Raw genomic sequence first — 15,070 nt, forward strand, 5'->3', positions numbered from 1 at the left:
GTTTGTAGATATAGAAAAGATTATTCTAAAATTAATTTGGGCAGACAAAAGGAACTAGAATAGACAAAATAATTTTGAAAAACAATAAAACTGGAAGGATCACTACCTAATTTTGTCTTACACAAAGCTATAGTATTCAAGACAGAGTGCTATTTGCAAAGAGATAGACACATGGGTCAAGTGAACAGAACAGAGTCTAGAAATAGACCCACACAAATAGCAATTCAATGGAGAAAAGCCAGTCTTTTCAACAAACTGTGTTGAAACAACTGGATATCCATATGCAAAAACAAACCAAAACACCTCACCTTTTATACAAAAATGAATTGTAAATAATGATTTGTTCTAAATGTAAAATTTTAAACTATATAATCTTTATAAGAAAAAAGGATAATATTGTCATGCCTGAAGTTAGGCAATGAATTTTTAGACATGATACCAAAAGCATGATCCATAAAAGATAAAAATTAAAAACTTTTGCTTTGCAAAAGACACTGTTAAAGGGAGGTAAAGATAAACTACAGACTAGGAGAAAATATTTGCAAACCAGATATCTGACAAAGGACTTTAAGCAAGAATATATAAAGAACTCGCAGAAATCAACAGTGAGTAAATAAACAACTCAAGTAAAAATGGGCAAAAGACTGTTCATGAACAGACTATTCACCAAAGAAGACATATGGATGGCAAGTAAGCACAAGAAAAAAATGTTTATCATTAGTCATTTGAGGAATGCAAATTAAAATTATGAAGAGCTGCCACTACACACCTATTAGAATGCTTATAAAAAATACTGATTAGTAACAAGTGCTAGTGAGGAATGGAACAGCCACACTGGAAAATGGTTTGGCGGGGTCTTATAAAGCCAAAGTTAAACATACACTTACCATATGACCCAGAAATCCCACTCCTTGGTATTTACACCAGGGAGGTAAAACTTATGTTCATTAGAGAAAAATCTGTACATAAATGTTTATAGCAACTGTATTCGAACTACCAAAAATTGGAAATAACTCAAATATCTTTTAGAGGTGAATGAATAAATACACTGTGGCATACCCATACAATGTATACCACTTAGCAATAAAAAGCAAGAATTATTGATAGATGCAACATGAAACAATGTAGAAGAATCTCAAGGCATTATGTTGAATGAAAAATACTATTCTCAAAGGATTAAATACTATGTGATTCCATTAATATGTTATCCTCTAAAAGATATAACTGTAGTGACAAACAATAGACTGGTAGTTGCCAGGAGTTAGGGATAAGTTTGGGTGTGATTACAAAGTGACAGCATGAGAGATTTTTGGGGGTGGCTCAACTGTTCTGATCCTAATTGTGATGGTGGTTACATAAATCATGTACTAAAAATTCAGAGAACTATATACACACACATATAAAAGTCAGTTTTACTTTATGTTAATTTTTAAAAGTTTATTTATTTTTTGAGACGGAGTGTGCACAAACACAAATGGGGGAGGGGCAGAGAGAGAGGGAGAGAGAGAATCCCAAGCAGACTCCACACTGTCAGCACAGAGCCTGATGTGGAGCTCGAACTCATGAACCATGAGATCATGACCTGAGCCAAAATCAAGAGTTGAACACTTAACTGACTGAGCCACACAGGTGCCCACTTTATGTTAACTTTAAAAATAAACTGAAAAACCCATTGTGCAAGTCTAAATTAAATTATTGAAAACAAAACTGACTTATTTTCCTAACTTTTAGCTTCATTTCACAAGACAAATTCCCCAGTAGAGTCTTTTTCTCACTATTAACAATGAAATACTGATTTTTGTTTTATGTGGACCTACTTTAAGTAGTCTTTTTCATGACCCATTAACCTCAACTAAACAAGACCTTCTTTATATCAAGGTATACATTGAAACACAAAAAGGGTAGAAGCACATATTCCAGAGTGATAACTATATCAAATTGTTTCTGGGTAATGAGATTTTAAGTGTTTTTATTTTCTAGATTTTCCAGAGTAAGCTTTTTTATCTTGATAGTGGGGAAAAAGGCAAAGAACTCTTTCATTCCAGACCTAGTAATGTTTTCAAAGGAAACTTTGGGGTTCCAGTCTGTAAGCATGGAGAAAACAAGAAGCTAGGTGGAGAGAAGGTAGGTAGCACAGAAAAAAAATCAAATCTGCTGGTGGTACTAGTGAAGGTAAGAAAACCGGCAACTCTTAGGAAGAAGTCTAGCTCACCTGAGACTGTTTGAAAACATCCTTCCCAACCACATCCAGATTTGAAGGGTCTTTAATGGAGCTAACATACTCAGAAACAGCCTTGATCACCACATCACAGGGAGGAAGAACCAGCTGATGAGCTCGGACCTAGAAGAGATAAGATAAGCAAGGTACATTGAGGTTGATGATGATCATTAAGAGAAAGAGTGATGTAGGGGTAAGCCAGAAAATTCAAATTCAGCAAATCCACTTAGAGATAGTTAAAATCTTTTCCTTAAAAATAGTTTCCTCCAGGGGCGCCTGGGTGGCTCAGTCAGTTGAACGGCCAACTCTTGGTTTCAACTCAGGTCATGATCTCACGGTTCATGAGTTTGAGCCCCGCGTGGGGCTCTGCGTGGCAGTGCAGAGCCTGCTTGGGATTCTCTGTCTCCCCCTCTCTCCGCTCCTCTCTCTCTCCCTCAAAAATAAGTAAAAAAACATTAAAAAATAGTTTTCCTCACAATTCTCAGCATAGAACACTTGGGGGAAAAAAACCAAAAAAGTATAAAGAAAGATAACGTCATATCATTTATAATCCTACTACAGAGATAACCACTAGTTGAGGACACTGCCATAATCAGTTTTCTTTCATAATACCATTTGGCAGCTTTCAGTTTTTTAAATAATTTTTAACGTTTATTTATTTTTGAGAGAAAGAGAGAGAGAGAGCACACATGAATGGAAAAGGGCAGAGAGACAGGGAGACACAGAATCCAAATCAGGCTCTAGGCTCTGAGCTGTCAGCACAGAGCTTGAGGCGGGGCTCGAATGCGTGAATGGTTAGATCACAGTCAGATGTGGTCAGGAGCCGAAGTCAGACACTTAATGGACTGAGCCACCCAGGCGCCCCTGACTGCTTCAAATTCTTTGCAAGTATAGGTAAGGTTTTAATTTGTGGGCCATATTTGGATCCCGATTTGAACTAACTACAAAAAAAGCCTTTTTGAAACGATCAAGATGATCCTAAAATGGACTGGATGTTAACTTATCATTAATTTTGTTAAAAGTAATAATGGTATTGTGCTTATGTATGAAAATGTTTTTGAGATGCATATAGAAGAATTTGGGAGTAAAATGACTTGAGGTCAAGAATTTATTTAAAAATTTTTTTTTCAACGTTTTTATTTATTTTTGGGACAGAGAGAGACAGAGCATGAACGGGGGAGGGGCAGAGAGAGAGGGAGACACAGAATCGGAAACAGGCTCCAGGCTCTGAGCCATCAGCCCAGAGCCAGATGCGGGGCTTGAACTCACGGACCGCGAGATCGTGACCTGGCTGAAGTTGGACGCTTAACCGACTGTGCCACCCAGGCGCCCCCAGAATTTATTTTAAACTACATTAGCAACAGCAATAATAATAATAATAATAATAATAATAATAATAATACTCCAGCAAGTGTGGCTACATCTTCATAACTGTAGGAGCTAGAAGATGTTCAATAGTGACTCACTATATTATTATTTTATCTACATTTGTGATGCTTGAAAAAATTTAAATACAGGTTTTCTTTAATGCTATGATAAAATGTAGGTAGGATTTTTGTTCACATTCTAATTATTTAATTATAAGCTTCCTAAACTGGTAATTCGTCAAAGGGTATAAACTTTTTTTTTATTGTCAAGTTAGCTCGCATGCAGTGTAGTCTTGGCTTCAGGAGTAGATTCCCGTGATTCATCACTTAACATACAACATCCAGTGCTCATCCCAACAAGTGCCCTCCTCAATGCCCATCTCCCATACTCCACCCCCTAAACCCCTACCCCCAGCAACCCTCAGTTTGTTCTCTGTATTTAAGAGACTTTTATGGTTTGCCTCCCTCTGTTTGTAACTTATTTTTCCTTCCCTTCCCCTAAGGTCATCTGTTAAGTTTCTCAAATTCTACAATATGATATCTATCTTTCTCTGACTTATTTCGCTTAGCATAATACCCTCCAGTTCCATCCACGTTGTTGCAAATGGCCAGATTTCATTCTTTTCACTGCCAAGTAGTATTCCATTGTGTATATATACCACATCTTCTTTATCCATTCATCAGTTGATGGACATTTGGGCTCTTTCCATAATTTGACTATTGTCAATAGTGCTGCTATAAACATTGAGGTGCATGTGCCCCTTCGAATCAGCACTCCTGTATCCTTTGGATAAATTCCTAGTAGTGCTATTGCTCAGTTGTAGGGTAATTCTATTTTTAATTTTTTGAGGAACCTCCACACTGTTTTCCAGAGCAGCTGCACCAGTTTGCATTCCCATCAACAATGCAAGAGGGTTCCCTTTTCTCCACATCCTTTTCAATATCTGTTGCTTCCTGAGTTGTTAATTTTAGCCACTCTGACCTGTGTGAGGTGGTATCTCAATGTGGTTTTGATTTGTATTTCTTTGATGATGAGTGATGTTGAGCATCTTTTCATGTGTCTGTTGGCCATCCAGATGTCTTCTTTGGAAAAGTGTCTATTCATACCTTCTACCCATTTCTTCACTGGATTATTTGTTTTTTGGGTGTTGAGTTTGGTAAGTTCTTTATAGATTTTGGATAATGACCCTTATCTGATATGTCATTTGCAAATATCTTCTCCCATTCTGTTGGCTGCTTTTTAGTTTCGTTGATTGTCTCCTTTGCTGTGCAGAACCATTTTACCTTGATGAGGTCCCACTATTCATTTTTACTTTTGTTTCCCTTGCCTTCGGACACATGTTACTATAATGATTCACTACGTTATTATTTTATCTACTTTTGTGATGCTTGAAAAAATTTTAAATACAGGTTTTCTTTAATGTGATAAAATGTAGGTATGATTTGTTGTTCACATTCCAATTATTAAATTACAAGTTTCCTAAAATGGTAGTTACTCAGTCAAAGGGTATAAACTTTTTAAAGGCTTTTTATATAAAATTGTTTGGGCAAAAAGCTGTACCATTCATTCCTTCAACAAATATTTACTGCCTACTGTGTACTAACTAGGCACTGTCATAGGCACCAAGAACACAGCAGTGAATAAGATAAATATTGCTGCCCTTATGGAAGATTAAATTCTAGGGTAACTGTGTCAGAATATCTTACAGAATAAATAAGTAAAATGCATACTATGTTATATGTAGGTAAGTGCTGGAGAAAATCTAAGCAGAAGATGGGCATGGGAATGCAAGTGTGTCTGTGTGTGTGCGTGTACAACCATGCAATGTTAAATAAGATGGTCAGGAAAGGCCTCACTGAGAAAATGCCATTTGAGAAAACCTGTAACGGTGAGGACATAGTTATGTGGGAGGAAAAAGAATTCCAAGTGGAGAAAATAATAAATACAAAGGTTCTACAAGCAAAAGAAAAGAGAAGATGACATCAGAGCTGTAACAGAGGCCAGTCAGTACAAGACTTTGTAGGCCATGGTAAAGATTGAGTGAGTGTCGTGGAGAGCCACTGGAGGATTTTGAATTAGAGAAGTGACTGATCTGAATAAGGTTTTAAAATGATCACTCTGGCTGTTATATTGAGAATAGATTTGGGAGAGGGGAGAGTGTAAACAGAAAACCAACAGTTAATAAGCTGTTATAAAAATCCAGGCAAGAAATAATGGTGAATTGACCAGGGTAGTAGCAATGAAAATGGTGAGAAGTGGACATACATAGAAGGGAGAACTGATGGTATTTGCTTACAGAGGAAATGCAGGGTGTAAGAAAGAGAGAAAGAAATCTGAGATGACTCTATGGTTTTTAGCCTGAGCAACTAGAAGGATGAGATTGTGATTAATGAAAATGTGGAAGGTTCTCGGAGGATCAGATTTAGGGGAAAGATCATGAGTTTCCACTTGGATATATGACCCTGAGGTGTTTAGTAGGCTGTTAGATATTACAATTTGGAGTTCAAGAGGCATGTTAAAACTAGAGACATAGAGGGGTGCCCGGGTGGCTCAGTTGGTTAAGCATCTGACTCTTGATTTCGATTCAGGTCATGATTTCAGGGTTGTGGGATGGAGCCCTGCATCATCCTGAATCCATGCTCAGCATGGAACCTACTTAGGATAGTCTCTCCCTCTCCTTCTGCCTCTCTCCCACTCATGCACGTGCTCTCCCTCCATCTCTCTCTCAAAAAAAAATTTAAAAAACTAGAGACATATATTTAAGAGTCATCAATGGACAGATGATACTTAAAGTCATGATATTGTATGAGATCAACCATTAAGGCAGAAAGTATAGGTAGAACTAAGAGAAGGGACCAAGGATAGAATTCTGGGTCACTCCAAAGATAAGAAAAGAAGAAAAAGAAGTAGCAAAGGAAACAGAAGCAGCCAGTGAAATAGGAAGGAAACTAGAAGAGAGTGGTGTCCTTAAAGCTAAGTGAAGAACACGTTCTAAGGAAGAGGAAGCGAGCAAATGGGTCAAATGCTGCTGATTGGTCAAATATGATGAACACTGAAAGCTGGCCATTAGATTATTAACATCGAGGTTTATTAACACCTTGAGCTCATCAAGAACCATTTCTGCAAAGCAGATTGGGAGAGAGTAGGGAAAAGGAATAATAAACACCTCAAGTATAGACGACTCTATAGGAGGCTTTGTGATAAGGGAAGAAGAAATATGGGCTAGAGGAGAAGAAGAAATATGGAATAGTAGCTTGAGTGGAGGAAGTAAGGTCAAGAGCAGAATTTGCTTTATTTTTTAAGATGGATGCATGCTTATATATGGGATGGGAAAAATTCAATGAAGACAGAAAAATTGATGCAGGAGAAAGAGGGAAGACTTGCAAAAGGGATGACCTTAAGTTAGTAAGAGGGGATGCGATTTGGCATGTATGTAGAGAGGTTGGCCTTAGATGGGAACAAGGACAGGTCATCCACGGTTAACACAAGGCAGGCAGAACAAGTGGGCACACAGATGCACGTGGGTGAGAAGATGAAAGGGTAGGAGCTGGTGGAAATTCTGTTCCAAATGCTTACATTTTGTCAGTGAAATACGTAGCCAGCTCATGAGCTGAGGGAGCAAGGAGGAGGGAGTATTAGAGGCATTAGGAGAGAGGAAAAGGTATGAACTAGCAGAGTGAAAGAACTAGAGAAAAGTAATATATTCAGCAACTTACACTACCACCAGAAGTGTATAAGAGTATTACTCTCAACATAGCCTCAAAAGGAGTAGGTACACTAATTTTTCAATATTTGCCAAACTATTAGGTTAAAAAAATAATTTCATTTGCATGACTGATCACTAGTGAGATTTAACATCTATCTAGTCATAGTACTGGCCACTGTATTTCTTCTTTTGTGAATTGTCTGCTTCAGTCTTTTGCTCATTATTTCATTTACTGGAGTATTAGTATTTGACTTCATAGATCTGTATGAATCCTGAAAATATTAAAGGTATTCTCTTCAACAAATGATGTTGAGAAAACTGGACAATTACATGAAAAAGAATGAAAATAGTCCACTTTTTTACACCATACACAAAAATAAATTCAAAATGGATTAAAGGCTTAAATGTGAGACCTGAAGCCCTAAAAATCCTTGAAGAGAGTATAAGCAGTAATTTCTCTGACATCAGCCATACCAACATTTTTCTAGACATGTCTCATGAGGCAAGGGAAATAAAAGCAAAAATAAATTATTGGGACTACATCAAAATAAAAAGCTTCTGCACAGAAAAGGAAATAATCCACAAAACTAAAAGATAACCTACTGAATAGGAGAAGATATTTGCAAATGACACATATGAAAAAGGGTTAGTATCCAAATATATAAAGAACTTAAATAACTCAACACCCCAAAAAACAAATAATCCAATTAAAAAGTAGGCAAAAGACATGAACAGATATTTCTCCAAAGAAGACATACACATTGCCAACAGACACATGAAAACATGTTCAACATCACTTATCATCAGGGAATTGCAAATCAAAACTAACAATGAGATATCACCTCACACCTGTCAGGATGGCTAAAATCGAAAACACAAGAAACAACAAGTGTTGGCGAGGATGTGGAGAAAAAGGAACGTTCATGAACTGTTCGTGGGAATGCAAAGTGGTGCAGCCACTGTGGAAAACAGTATGGAGTTTCCTCAGAAAGTTAAAAATAGAACAACCTCATAATCCAGTAATTGCACTACTGGGTATTTACACAAATACAAAAACACTAATTCAAAGGGATACATGCACCCCCATGTTTATGGCAGCATTATTTACAATAGTCAAGATATGGAAGTGGCCTGGGGCACCTGGGTGTCTCGGTTGAGCATCTGACTTCAGCTCAGATCATGATTTCGTGGTTCATGGGTTCAAGCCCCATGTTGGGTTCTGTGCTGGGAGCCTGGAGCCTGCTTCAGATTCTGTGTCTCCCTCTCTCTGCCCCTCCCCACTCACGCTTTGTTTCTCTCTCTCTTCCAAAAATAAATAAACATTAAAAATTTTTTAATAAAAAAAAAGATATAGAAGTAGCCTAAGGGTCCACTGACAGATGAATGGATAAAGAAGAAATAGCATAAGAGGAGTTAAGATGGCAGCCAAATAGGGTTACCCTGGGCTTTCCTCCTCCCTCAAACAGAGCTGTACTGAGGTTACATTACTTGGAATACCCAGGAAATCGATCTGTGGACTGACCGAAGGAACTCCACAGTTGGAGGGAGACAGCATGGCAGGTGTGAAGTATGTGGAAGTGAACTGGGGAAGAGAAAAAATGTGGTGCTGCGGAGGGGAGGAAACCCTTTCCATGGAGAGACAAAAGGGAGAGAAAGACACATGGGTTGAGAAAGTGTAGGATCAAGTTACAACAAGAGGAAAACCTCTCTGGATCATGGTCTCGGGGGCGAGAAGTACTGAGTGTCCCAGTTTTTTCTTAAACAGCATTTGGAGCTCAAACTCAGGTTTTGGAAGTGCGTGACTTTCTCTGGAGCGGAGCTATGGCACACATTCCTGGGGAGGAGGGAGCTAGCTCTGGAGTGCATAGCCTAGTGTAGGAATCTCTGGGGCACACTGGGAGAGAACAGTCCCCTTCCTGGAGTACTTTTGGAAAAGGGTTTATTGCCTCCCCAAGGACAAAACACCATGCAGGTGCCAGCAAAAGGCCTTTTTCATCATCATGGGACAGAGGCACACCCAGAGGGAATACAACCTTTGCTGGTTTTAGCAGTGCTACACCATAGATTCTACACACTGTGCAGGCGTGGGATTTTTTCTCAGGGAGAGAGGAAGGAAGGAAAAATAAGATACAGAGAAGGTAGCAAACCATAAGAGACTCTTAAATACAGAAAACAAACTGAGGGTTGCTGGAGGGGAGGTAGGGGGTGGGATGGGCTAAATGGGTGGTGAGCATTAAGGAGGGCACTTGTTGGGATGAGCACTGGGTGTCATATGTAAGTTATGCATCACTGGGTTCTACTCCTGAAACCAATACTACACTGTGTGTTAACTAACTTGAATTTAAATAAATAAATTTAAAAAAAGAAGAATTAGTGTGTGTGTGTGTGTGTGTGCGTGTGTGTGTGTATACATGTTATTCACCCATAAAAAGAACAAAATCTTGCCATTTGCAACAACATGGGTGGATCTAGAGAATATAATGCTAATTGAAATAATTCAGTCAGAGAAAGACAAACAGCATATAATTTCACTCATGTGTGGAATTTGAAAAAGAAAACAAATGATCAAAGGGGAAAAAAAGATAAAGATAAGCCAAGAAACAGATTCGTAACTATATAGAGGACAAACTCTGTAAGTGGGTGGTGGTGGGGTTGATAAGTGAAATAAGTGATGGGGTTTAAGGAATGCACTTGTTGTGAAGAGTACTGGGTGATGAATGGAATTGTTGAATCATTATATGGTATACCTGAGAATAATCTAACACTGTATATTAACTATACTGGAATTAAGATAAAAAGTTAATAAAAAAGATTTTAAGGATTTGATCATAATTATAATTTTTTGTAAGTATTTGAAATATTTTAAGCCTAATGAAAGGCAATTATTCTATCAAAACTCCGATGAAAAAAACCTAATGTCCCCTAGGCATGAATGTATAGGTAAGAAAGGGGGCACTTTACCTTAAGTGATGCAAGGGGATGTTCTGGTCCCAAGAGGCTCCAGTGAAAAGCAGCCAGGTCCTCATCTGGGAGAATGTGGTTACCTATAAAGTACATTTGTCATTTACTGACAGTACAAATGTATTCATAGAACTTCCAGGCTATGAAAGGGCCTCTGGGTAAGAAAATAATAAAATAATTCACATAGTTGTAGATTTTCAATGTAATGTCTATAGTAGCTATGTTTTGATTACCCACTATGTATCTCATGCATTATATGTATCATCCTTATAATAACCATGCCAGTAGTATTATTATCCCTATTTTACAGATAAGGTAACTGAGGTTCAGACAAGTTTGGTGACTTAGCACAAAGTAGCATTATGTTTGGTGACTTAATAAATGCCCACACCAGGATAAGAAGAGGACTTCAAAGCACATGCTATTATCTATTACCTAATCATTCTACTTTTTATAATAGCAGCTACAATTACTGACTGCCTAGTAAGTGCTGGGTGTTTTATATATCTCATTTCACTTAATATTGTCAGTAACACAATGAAATATACTATTCTATTTCACAGATAAGGAAATTGAAACCAGGCAGGTGTAATTTCAGTAATTTGCCATAGGCCTAATTCTAAAAATTGTGGTGGCTCTGTTATATGAACCAAACTCAAATCCACTGGGATCATAAGCAGAGGTTACACCTGAGACAACATATTAACCATCATGCTGTCAGTACATGGAAAACCAACTCAAAACATAATCACCTGTCTGTAATTTACTTTTAAATGCATTTTTGAAAGATAAATTGATGGATGACTAGACTGGACTGACATATATGATAAAGCAAATATAGGAAAATGTTAATGGCAGGAATACTGGTGGCAGATATAGGATTTTCACTACCAAATTCTTTCAATTTTGATGTATGTTTGGAAATTTTCATAATAAAATGTTAGCACAACAGAAAAAGAAAAACATATACAGCAGTTTATGTTCTTGATCTAAATTGAGACACAGATTCAGAGGGTAAAGGTGCTAGAGCCAAAAAAAAAAAAAAAGTAAATTGAGGTAGAGGGAAAGAAATGCTCATGCTCTGAATGGGGAACCAAAGCTATCTAAGACTAATAAAACATTTGGCCTAAGACAGTGCTCTGCATAAAATAATAATGGAATATAACAAAAAAGTTTTTAGAAAAATTGAAATATTTTCTGGAATATCCTGTATTAAATTCGTAAGACAAAGATGCTGAGTTTCTAGTAAGAAGCCCAAAAGACTGCTGGGTTTTCCCCAGCATAGTGTTTTGTCATGCGGACTTTAAAAAAGATAAATTCAATAGTGACAGGCTAAATTGCTCTGGTCTTCATGTCTTAGCATTGGAAGAGGAAACTTTACCAATCACTGGAGTCTTTTCTTTGGATACCTACCTAGCAGTGCAGCAAATATAGGAAAATTCATCCGTTTCAAGCCCAGCTGCTTGGCTACTTCCTGCATCAGGAACTGATTGGTAGTGAGATTCTTCCCATTCCAGCTCAGCTTCAGAGCATGGGAACTGTAGTAAGAGGGAATATTGTAGAGGGCATACTCGGAATCATGGGCAAGAAGGCCATGGAAGCCATTTTCCCTGAAAAAAGCCACCACTTCCAAATGGTGGTCTTCAAGGCTCTGAAAGACCTAGGAGGGAAGGAGAGAAGAACATATCATGCAACAGAAACCGATATATTTGGTTAGAAGTCCAGGTTAGCAACTATATTTTATAGTTTGTTGAAATTTAAGATCACAAATGGTTGAACACAATACTCTTCAAAAAAAGTCTTTCTCATCTTTGAACTTGATTATTCTTACTATAAACAAAGACATCACCATCCATGTATCCATTTAAATGCCCAGTCCTTTCATGAAACTGTCGTGTGAGGCTCTTCAAAAGAATACTGAAATTAGGGAGCCTGGGTGGCTCCGTAGGTTAAGTGTTTGACTCTTGGTTTTGGCACAGGTTCATGAGTTCGAGCCCTACATCAGGCTCTGTGCTGACAGTGTGGAGCCTGCTTGGGATTCTCTGTCTCCCTCTCTCTCTCTGCCCCACCAGCATGTGCTCTCTCTCTCTCCCTCTCAAAATAAATAAATTGAAAAAAAAGAATACTGAAATTAACATGGTATATATTACTTAAGTTTTCACCTTAAACAATAACAGAAGATATCTTTGTTAGAAATAAAACTATTATGTATTGCTCAGCACCTTTGAAATGCCACATATACTTTACATACATTATCTCATTGTCAGAACAACCATGGTTGTTCTGAGCAAGGTAGATATGGATAAAAAAACTTACATGTGGAAATAGATACAGAGAGGTTAAATAACATATAGTAAGAATCTGATTCTAAGTTCATGTAACTCCTTTTAAAAAAATTTCTTGCTTGCTTTTTTTTAGAACCACCTTAAACCACAGAGCACCCAAACAGGGCATTTCCAGCAGGTAGAGGTCAGAATCTTCACCCCATTTTAGAAATGAGAACACTAACACTATGAGAGGTTCTCTCCCCGCAAAGCTGCATAATGAATAAGTGTACACAGGATTCAAACCCAAGCTGTTCTGACTCGAGAATACATACTTTCCGTTGTACCAGGCTTCTTCCTGGAAAGCACTATTTTTTATATAATAGACTGTTAAGTGGTCTTCCTGTGCATGCCTCTATCACTGCACTTAGAGCATACTGAAATAATCTGCATACTGGTTCTACCACACTAACTTCCTTGACTGCAGAGACTTTATTTATCTCTTGATTTTGGGCTCCAAGATAATGCTTGGAGCATGATATGAATAAAAGTAGCTAACAGATACTGAACACATACTATGTGCTAAGCAATGTTGCAAGTACTCTGCACACATTAATTTATTTAATAATCTTATAAGGCTATAACTGTTGTTATCATTCCCATTTTTACATTGCTATTCCTAAGGCCACATAGCTGGAAGGAACAAAGCTTGGATTTTGGCTTTAGAGCCTGTGGACCTATATATTTTTGTTGAACTCAACTGACCTAGTTTTTTTTTTCATTTAAATTATAAAAGAATGGTAGTTTTCTGGAGTCTGACAGGAATTTTAGTGCATTAAGTTTCTCCCAGCATATGGAGAGTCTAGTCACAGTAGATAGTTATGTCACACATTAAGTCCACAGGGGGAGGGACATTGATAAGCAGATAGCAAAGTAATGTCTGCATATGTTTGATATCCAAACAAAGGAACCAAAAATCCTTACTTTGTACTGCAACATATTTACACCTAGAGTTATGATAAACTCCAATTGGGTCAGGATAGGAGTACAGTTTTATGCTGTCCCCCTGGTGATAGTTTTTTTCAGCATATCTCTTATACAAGTCACTTATTGAGTATTTGTCTGTACTGGGTATAAGTGTGAAACCTTCCCTCTCATCATCACAATCAGACAATGTGAGCGTTATAAGCCCCATCTTACAGATGAGGAAACTGAGGCTCAGAGAAAGGAGATGCCATGCTCAGGGCCACAGAGCATTCCAAATGTCCATCAACAGAGGTGTCTGAGTGGCTCAGGTTGAATGTCCAACTCTTGATTCCGTCTCAGGTCATGATCTCACAGTTCGTGGGTTTGAGTCTCACGTCTGGCTCTGTGCTGACAGCGCAGAGCCTGCGTGGGATTCTCTGTCTCGGTCTCTCTCTCAAAAATAAAGAAACATTAAAAAACAAAAAAAAATGTCCATCATCAGAAAAATGGTTAAGCAAAATGTGATATATCCACACAAGGGAATATTATTTAGCTATAAAAAGGAATGAAGTACTGATTCATTCTACAACATAAATGAACCTTAAAACCACTATAGAGTGCAAGAAGCCAGACACAAAGGCCAGATATTATATGATTCCTTTTTATATTAATATTCCATAACAGGAAAATCCATAGAGATGGAAAAATATATTAGTGGTTGCCAGGGAGTGGGGGAAAAGGGAAATGAAGAATCAGTGCTAGAGGGTACTGGGTTCACTTTTGGGATGATAAAAATATTCTGGAAATAGTGGTCACAGTTGTACACAACTGTGAATACAACTGAATTGTACATAAAAAATTGTAAATTTTATGCCATTATGTGAATTATTTCCCAATTTTTTTATCCCAATTAAAAAAAATGGAACTAGAATTCAAATTCAGCTCTGGGATCCTGGAAAAATGGCAGCGTAGGAGGATGCTGGGCACACCACGCGTCCTGCTGATCACTTAGATTCCACCTACACCTGCCTAAATAACCCAGAAAACCGCCAGAGGATTAGCAGAACGGAGTCTCCAGAGCCAAGCGCAGACGAGAGGCCCACGGAAGAGGGTAGGAAGGGTGGCGAGGCCGTGCGCGCTCCACGGACTGGCGGGAGGGAGCCGGTGCAGAAGGGCGTCCCGCCGGCCAGAGCCCCTGAGTATGGCTGGCAAAGGTGGAGGGGCCGGATGGAGTGTGTTCCGACAGCAAGCGGGACTTGACATCTGGAAGGTTATGAGCTAACAGCTCTGCTCGGAGAACGGGAGGGATAGAGGACAACGGGAGGGAGAGTTGTTGAGCCCCAGATGACAGAGCTCAGCTTGGTGGGGAACAAAGGTGCTCGCCAGCGCCATCTCCCTCGGCCATCCCCCAGCCAAAATGCCAAAGGGAACCAGTTCCTGCCAGGGAACTTGCTTGCACCGTGCAAACATCCAACGCTGTGCTTCTGCGGATCCATCCCTCCAGTGGGTCTGACTCCCTCCCGGTGCCACAGGGCCCCTCCAGAAGTGGATCTCTGAAGGAAAAGCAAGCTGAGGCTGCCCCTCCCA

At 38.6% G+C, this 15,070-nt stretch overlaps 1 protein-coding gene across 2 annotated transcripts in view; it reads right to left on the reverse strand.

Annotated features, from left to right (window-relative positions):
* The window catches only part of FAM120C (family with sequence similarity 120C), a 113,027-nt gene that overhangs the window by 70,865 nt on the left and 27,092 nt on the right, over positions 1 to 15,070 (reverse strand). For both annotated transcript variants that reach the window (XM_047843804.1, XM_047843806.1), the window contains exons 2-4: positions 11,667 to 11,913; positions 10,254 to 10,336; positions 2,213 to 2,341 (exon numbers count right to left, since the gene is read on the reverse strand). In XM_047843804.1, the coding sequence (XP_047699760.1) occupies positions 2,213 to 2,341; positions 10,254 to 10,336; positions 11,667 to 11,913 (459 nt within the window). The remainder of the gene's footprint in view (positions 1 to 2,212; positions 2,342 to 10,253; positions 10,337 to 11,666; positions 11,914 to 15,070) is intronic.

This window comes from Prionailurus viverrinus, chromosome X, assembly GCF_022837055.1.
Source record: "Prionailurus viverrinus isolate Anna chromosome X, UM_Priviv_1.0, whole genome shotgun sequence".
NCBI lineage: Eukaryota > Metazoa > Chordata > Mammalia > Carnivora > Felidae > Prionailurus > Prionailurus viverrinus.